Genomic DNA, 7,507 nt, shown 5'->3' on the forward strand with positions numbered 1-7,507 from the left:
TGATCTTAGAGTAAGTTAAAAGGTTGGCACAACATTGAGGGTCAAAGAGCTTAGTACTATGTTCTAAGCTAGAATTCACTGGTAACCCTGTGATTTCACACCCTATTGCCTTGATAAGCAGGTCTCCACCAGAGATGTTAGAAAATAACTGGACATCTTTCTCTTTGACTTAACTTCACAACATTGATATGTACTGGGAATGAGAAGCTACAGTTATCAGGACAAATTGGGCTGGTTCCCATTCTCCGGGTAATCAGACTGAGGATTTGACGTGAAGGTGTTTTGCTGTGGGAAACTAGAACCAGGGGCCACTGAGGCAAGACAATCACTGAGGAATTCAGGGGAAATATCTTCATTCAGAGAACAGCAGGGAAGTGGCATTCAATCCCACACAGTTGTTGAGGAAAAGCAAAACAGAATGAGGTTAAAGAGAAGCTGAATAACCGCACAAGGAAGAAGAAAGGGGAGTGAGGGACAAAAGGCTGAAGGCTCATACTGTGCTATGTCATTCTATAACTGTGAATAGATAATCTGGCAATTATTATATTAGGCTTGAGTCTGTGTATGAGCGGTACCAATGCTCTGATGTGTACTAAACTCAGTGTGATACTCTGTTATTCCAGGAGAGAAGAAAAGAGGGCACCAGAGATCAAGGAGTCTACAGTCATCTATAGTCCTCCCTTTGGGATTCATCAGGTACAGGAACTCTTCTACTTATCCAGAAGCATTCCTCAGTATACTTTATATTCCCAGTTGGAAACCCACCAATCTGCAGCATGGGACTTCCATCTTCCACTTCCTTATGACATGGGAGGCCATTCAGTCCATTGAATCAATGACAGCTCACTCCATCCCATCCCCTTACTAATTCTCCTTGTAACCTCTTCTCCATGGTTTTCCATTAACTCCCTCCAGATTATACCACCCACCCATAAACTAGGGGCAGATTAACTCACTGACCCTCACATCTTAGAGATGTGGGAGGAAACTGGACACCTGGGGGGGGGGGTGGCGGCGGGGGATCTCAAGCGACGACAGGGAGAATCTCAACAGCAAATGGTACAGATACAGCCAGAGGCTTGGGTCACTGTCTTCGCACCACTGTGCCATGATTAGTTGTGACTTGCTGTCTCTGTGTCTCCCATAGCAAGAGAGAGGAATGTGTCATTGTTACCATTCGCTGACATTCCCATTCCTATTGCAAGGGAGTACTGCACTTTAGGAGGGAAGGGATGGAGAGAGTGTTGTATTGTAGGAGGGTGAGGGAGTGGAGGGGTTGCTTTACTATCAGACCTACTTGTTGAACACAATATTCACCAGTGAATCCTTTGCCCTGTCAAAAAGGAGCAGGTACCTTCTCTGCAGAGTCCTGAGTCTAAAATTTGTCCCTCACAACCATTCCTGAAATTACAGATGTCACCATTACCATGCTGCCTGGGAACGTTCACAGTGTCAAAACTGGCTGCTGTGAATAATGCCCAGCACATAAACAACTGACTGGCTGGGCTCATCTTTAGAGAGCAGCTGGAACCCACAACCCACAGAATCAGAGACAGGGAAGAGAGTAGGGGGCGGGGAGAGAGAAAGGAAGCAAGCACTAAGAGTGTGTGGGGAGGGTTGGGGGATGGGGGAGAAGCAGTGAGAGAAAGAGTAACTGGTGACAGGTAAAAATATAAATATTCCTCAAAGAAAGAGAGGAGAGAGATGGAATGAGAGAAAGAAACAGGGAGAGAATAAGTGAGAGTGACAGAAACAGTGAGGGAGATAAATGAAGCAGAGACCAAGTGGGAGTAACCATTTCACCATATAGCAATTACAGCACAGAAACAGGCCATCTCGGCCCTTCTAGTCCGTGCTGAGCTCTTACTCTCACCTAGTCCCACCGACCTGCATTCAGCCTTGATGAGATAGAGAGGGACAGAAACAAAGAAAATACCTTAGACAGAGTGGACTACTGATTCATATTATCACGCACAATTTTATACAGTGCGTTGCACTTTCTGCCCCAGTGAATCATTAGGATTGTTTTCCATTTCCAGGACACAGAGCACGCAGCTGCACAGGGCTACACTAAAGTACCAGCAGGAAGGAATATCGGACAGGGAGAGCCCCCCAGACACGAGGGCCCTCTCTACGCCCAGCTCCAAGAGCTGCCCTGCAGAGATACAATGGTCCCCAAGATTGAGACCACAGAGTACGCCTCAATCAGATTCCAGTGAGGCGAGGGGTCACTGAGGGGCACACCAGTATCCATCGCAAAGAGGAGCAATAAGGTCCAGAAAAAAACAATTGACTGGCAAACTGAGTGACAGATTTGGTTTAGTAGAGAGACGCCTGGCTTCATTCTTTTCAAGCTGCCACTTGGCCAGATTGGCAGACTCAGCTCCCACTCACTGAGCTCATGATCTTTCATGCAACGCTCCCCCACCATGTTTCTGGGGCTTGAAGCCTCTGTTCTCCGCACCTGAATAACACTGGTCCATGAGAAGGAGGGGTGTTGCATGGAGAAGTGGAGTTGCTGAGGGTTCGAAGTGGGCGAGTAGTTGAAAAAGGATAGGGGGCTGCTGCTGCTTGGCTGTGTCAGAGGGACAGGCCTGGTGATTTAAATTACAGGGCAGGACACCCAATAATAAATATCATTGTTAAATCCAATGAAGATTTCCAATTTGGAATTTCTTAACACATTCACTTCCCAAGAGGATGAGATTATAGGAAGTAGAAAAATGAAAGGCCATTCAGCCCCTGACTCCTGCTTCTCCATTTAATAGATCAGAGATGATTCAATGTTTCTTCTCCATTTCCCTGTCCTTTCTATTGAATTGAGTCTAAAGTTGAAACCTGGATTAGATCTGTTGTGATCATATTGATAGGCTTTAGCAGTCAGGTGACCTAGTCCTGCCCGTGTGTTCTTGTGTTCTGTCCCTACAATCCTTTGCTTCCCTTCCCTTGATTAGAAATCTCTCTCCAACTTCACACACAGATTCTTTCCCCACAATTCTCTGTAGCCCATGGTTTGCTACCTCTGAGAGTATATCTTCCACCTCCTTTCTGTGTGGTGGGTTCCTCTGCCTTTAGAAGTCATTCCATTTGGTTCCGGATTCTCCCATGAGAGGAGACAACTCTTGGCATTGAAGAATCTTGTACTTCAATAAGACTGCCTCTGCTTCTCCAACCTCCAATAAGTGGAGTTCCTTTCTTTGAAGGATACTGCCTCTAAACCCAGAACCTTCTCTAGTGAAAGGAACTCTTTTCATGCTGGCTCTAAAATGAAGATTAAGTTTGCTGAGGATCTATTGTGTGTATCACCTCTCCATATGGAGAGAATGAGCAAGCCATCAGACTCCACTCAACCTCATCCACAGCTTCTCTTAGCTAACAGGCTGCTCTACTCACTCCCCTGATGTAGCAAACAGAACCAAGGAGTCACCCCTTCTAGCCCGAGTATGGATGTTGCAGCAGGGCAAGGGTTTAGATAATGTCCAGGCAAGACAGGTCTTTGAAGAACTATCATTGAAGAGCAGAGCTTCGTTTTGTGCAACAGGGGACTGGAGTCATTTGGCATATGGAGACAAGATAAGAATGTAACAGAGGGATGCAGGAGATATGCATCAACTATTACTTTAATAGCTTTGAAATATCAATGTTTGGTAGCTTGTAGTTTCTATTGACTGTATTGCAAATGGCAATTGATCTTGTAAGTAAAGAACCCAAACATAAGCAAGGTTACCAATTGGTCAAAATCTGTAACTGCTAGTCTATTCTGTATAAAAATGGTATTTGTCTGTTCAAACTTTGGAATGGTGTAGTGCCACACTGTTCTGCTTGTGCACAAGTAAATAAAGTGTTATTGAGGAAACGAGTGCAAGTTTTCAGAGGCCGGTTAATCAGCAACGATACTTACACCAGCCGTCTGAGGAAGTGGACAGAAAACAAGATGGGAAACTGGATCATACCCACACAAGAAGCATCTTCAGAAAAGCAAAAAAAAACACCTGCAGCAGGTAAGGCAGCAGCGGTAGATGGAGAGATAGATAGATACATAGACTTTATAGAAACATAGAAACACAGAAAATAGGTGCAGGAGTAGGCCATTCGGCCCTTCGAGCCTGCACCGCCATTCAGTATGATCATGGCTGATCATCCAACTCAGAACGCCGCCCCAGCCTTCCCTCCATACCCCCTGACCCCCGTAGCCACAAGGGCCATATCTAACTCCCTCTTAAATATAGCCAATGAACTGGCCTCAACTGTTTCCTGTGGCAGAGAATTCCACAGATTCACCACTCTGTGTGAAGAAGTTTTTCCTAATCTCGGTCCTAAAAGGCTTCCCCTCTATCCTCAAACTGTGACCCCTTGTTCTGGACTTCCCCAACATCGGGAACAATTGATCCCAAGGGAAACTGGGTTTTGTTACAGCCGCACCAACCAAGAATGGAGCATAAATATAGCAATACAAAAACCACAAACAATCAAACAACAAAATGCAAACTCTGCCAGATGGAAAATAAGTCCAGGACCAGTCTATTGGCTCAGGGTGTCTGACCCTTCACAGGAGGAGCTGCACGTTCGATGGGCACAGGCAGGAACCACCTCCCAGTGTTGTATCACGGTGGGATGTGGCCGAAGTCCAACAGTAAAAAGTTCAGTATCCGGTCTACAAACACGTTCCTCGATCGTAATATGACCTGGATTGCACCATCTGTTGTTAACCAGAACAGTAAGTACCCAACTCCTTTATGCTTACCGCTGCCAGTGCACTTCCGGTCAACCTGAATGGTCTGGACGTCGTGCAGCCCCGTTCCAGTGAAACACATAACACTGCACCCCCGAAATGTTCTCTGACGCCTGGCTAGCGCCGTGAACTCCTCCATTTTATTACCCATCGAACTCCTCTTCTCCATAAGTCTCTGTTGTCTCGACCCGGTCCTCTTTCCTCAACCCATATCAGCGAGATAAACATAGTTCTAATGAAGTATCATTTATCTCTAATGTTAGTTTGATTTCTCTCTCCAGATGCTGCCTGTCCTGTTGAGTGTTTCCACTGTGCTGCTGCTTGATTAAGAGACTGTGGCCACTTACAATTTCAACATAGGAGGGTTTGCACATGGTTTAAGGGGCAGCGCTGTGATGAAAAACAGACACATGAGGTCATTTATTGAGGGCCTGCCTGAGTGAGATATCTCAATACCCACCATTCCAGGTACACATCAAAGCATTCGGTTCACGACCCACATGGGCTGTCATGGCAAAACATTCCCCATTCTTATTTTCAGTTTCTACAAACTCCTTTGCCTGTCCTCCAGCCACTATACTCCTTACAACCTCTGTTGCCACATCTGGCCCCTACACCTCTCTCTGTCTCTCTGACACCCCCCTCCAGCCCCCACCCCCCCTCACAATCTCTGTTGCCCCCTCTGACCTTTGCACCCTCCCCATCTCTATGACCCCCATTGACCCCTACACTCCTTTCCATCACTCTACATCCCTTCTTAATTCTGTAATCTCTCCTCCAGCCCCTACACATCTCCCAATATCAGTAACCCATATCAGCCCCTACACATCTCCCAATATCAGTAACCCATATCAGCCTCTACACTTCCCCTATATCAGTAACCCATATCAGCCTCTAGACATCTCCCTGTCAGTAACCCATATCAGCCTCTACACATCTCCCTATCAGTAACCCATGTCAGTCCCTACATTTCCCCTATATCAGTAACCCATATCAGCCCCTACACTTCCCCCATATCAGTAACCCACATCAGCCCCTGCACTTCCCCTATATCAGTAACCCATATCAGCCCCTGCACTTCCCCTATATCAGTAACCCATATCAGCCCCTGCACTTCCCCTATATCAGTAACCCATATCAGCCCCTACACTTCCCCCATATCAGTAACCCACATCAGCCCCTGCACTTCCCCTATATCAGTAACCCATATCAGCCCCTGCACTTCCCCTATATCAGTAACCCATATCAGCCCCTGCACTTCCCCTATATCAGTAACCCATATCAGCCCCTGCACTTCCCCTATATCAGTAACCCATATCAGCCCCTACACTTCTCCCTATATTGGGAACCCATATCAGCCTCTAAAATCTCTTTCAGCTTGTACTCCCCTGTCTCTATCCCTCAGTCCCTAATCTATAGCCAACTCCAGTACCTTATTCTCATCCCTCCCACCAGCCTCTCAGCCTTCATTTTAACCCCTCCACCATCTCTATCTCTGCAAACCTCTTCTTGCCCCATCTCCTTTCCACCCCCCACACTCCTCTTTCTCACTGTAACACACCTGAGACTTTACACTCCTGCTCAATCCCTGTAACCCCTTCAGTCCTTACAGCAACCTCATCAGCCTCATCTGTCAATACATTTCAAGCTATCTCTCCTCCAGCACTCCCATCCCATTTCTACAACTTCCTCCAGCTCTTACACCCCTGCCTTGCATTCTCCTGATAGCCTACTCTTGCTCCAACAACTCAAATGATCCCTGTAGCTGCCCTCTAGTTCAATATTCCTCCCAATCTTTGCAATTTCACCATAACTTGGCTAGAAAGTGCAAATAGTGACACAAAATTCAGTGATTTTGGGTTCAGGGAACCTTTGAGATGATGTGGATCTCCCAAGAGGTGGCAACAATGCTGTATATGTGGAAAAATTTGAGGTTACTAATTAAGTAGAAGGAGCAGAAATTTTGACTACTTTTTAAATGACATGTCAGGAAATGTCACGTTGAATGTGAATGAAAAGAATTCCAGGAGGTATATTTTGCTGACATTAAATGTACCTATTGAACATAGGTATAATAGACTCATATAGGACCACAGCAGAGAAACAGGCCTTTCAGCCCATTTAATCTGTGCCAATTTGTTATTCTACCTCATCCCTTTGCCCTGTACCTGGACCATAGTGTTCCATACCCCTCACAGCCATGTAACTATACAAACTTAAAAGCTGCAATCAAACCCATATCTAGCAGTTGTGCTGGCAGTTCATTGCACACTTACACCATCCTCTGAGAGACGTACACCCTCAGATTGCCTTAAGTATTTCACCCTCCATCCAAAACCTTGAGTGTCAGTGGGAAAAGTCTGCTTGCAATTCCTCTTACTGTATCCCTCATAATTTTGCACACCTCTAAAAATCTTATTCAAGAAATCTTATTCTATCTTATTCAAGAAAAGGAGTAGAGATAGCCCAGGAAATTATAGACCAGTGAGTCTTATTTAGTGGTTGGTAATTTGATGGAGAAGCTCCTGAGGGGCAGGATTTACGAACATTTGGAGAGGTATAATATAATTAGGAATAGTCAGCATGGTTTTGTCAAAGGCAGGTCATGCCTTACGAGCCTGATTGAATTTTTTGAGCACGTGACTAAACACATTGATGAAAGTAGAGTATATGGATTTCAGCAAGGCATTTGATAAGGTACACCATGCAAGGCTTATTGAGGAAGTAAGGAGGCATGGGATCCAAAGGGACATTGCTTTGTCGATACAGAACTGG

At 45.6% G+C, this 7,507-nt stretch overlaps 1 protein-coding gene across 4 annotated transcripts in view; it reads left to right on the forward strand.

The window, feature by feature from the left end:
* The window catches only part of LOC140191988 (myeloid cell surface antigen CD33-like), a 46,200-nt gene extending 42,341 nt beyond the window's left edge, over positions 1-3,859 (forward strand). For all 4 annotated transcript variants that reach the window (XM_072249896.1, XM_072249895.1, XM_072249894.1 and 1 more), the window contains 2 exons: positions 624-696; positions 2,040-3,859. In XM_072249896.1, the coding sequence (XP_072105997.1) occupies positions 624-696; positions 2,040-2,219 (253 nt within the window). In that variant the 3' untranslated portion in view covers positions 2,220-3,859. The remainder of the gene's footprint in view (positions 1-623; positions 697-2,039) is intronic.
* Positions 3,860-7,507: the final 3,648 nt, after the last annotated feature.

This window comes from Mobula birostris (genome assembly GCF_030028105.1).
Source record: "Mobula birostris isolate sMobBir1 chromosome 8 unlocalized genomic scaffold, sMobBir1.hap1 SUPER_8_unloc_1, whole genome shotgun sequence".
Lineage (NCBI taxonomy): Eukaryota > Metazoa > Chordata > Chondrichthyes > Myliobatiformes > Myliobatidae > Mobula > Mobula birostris.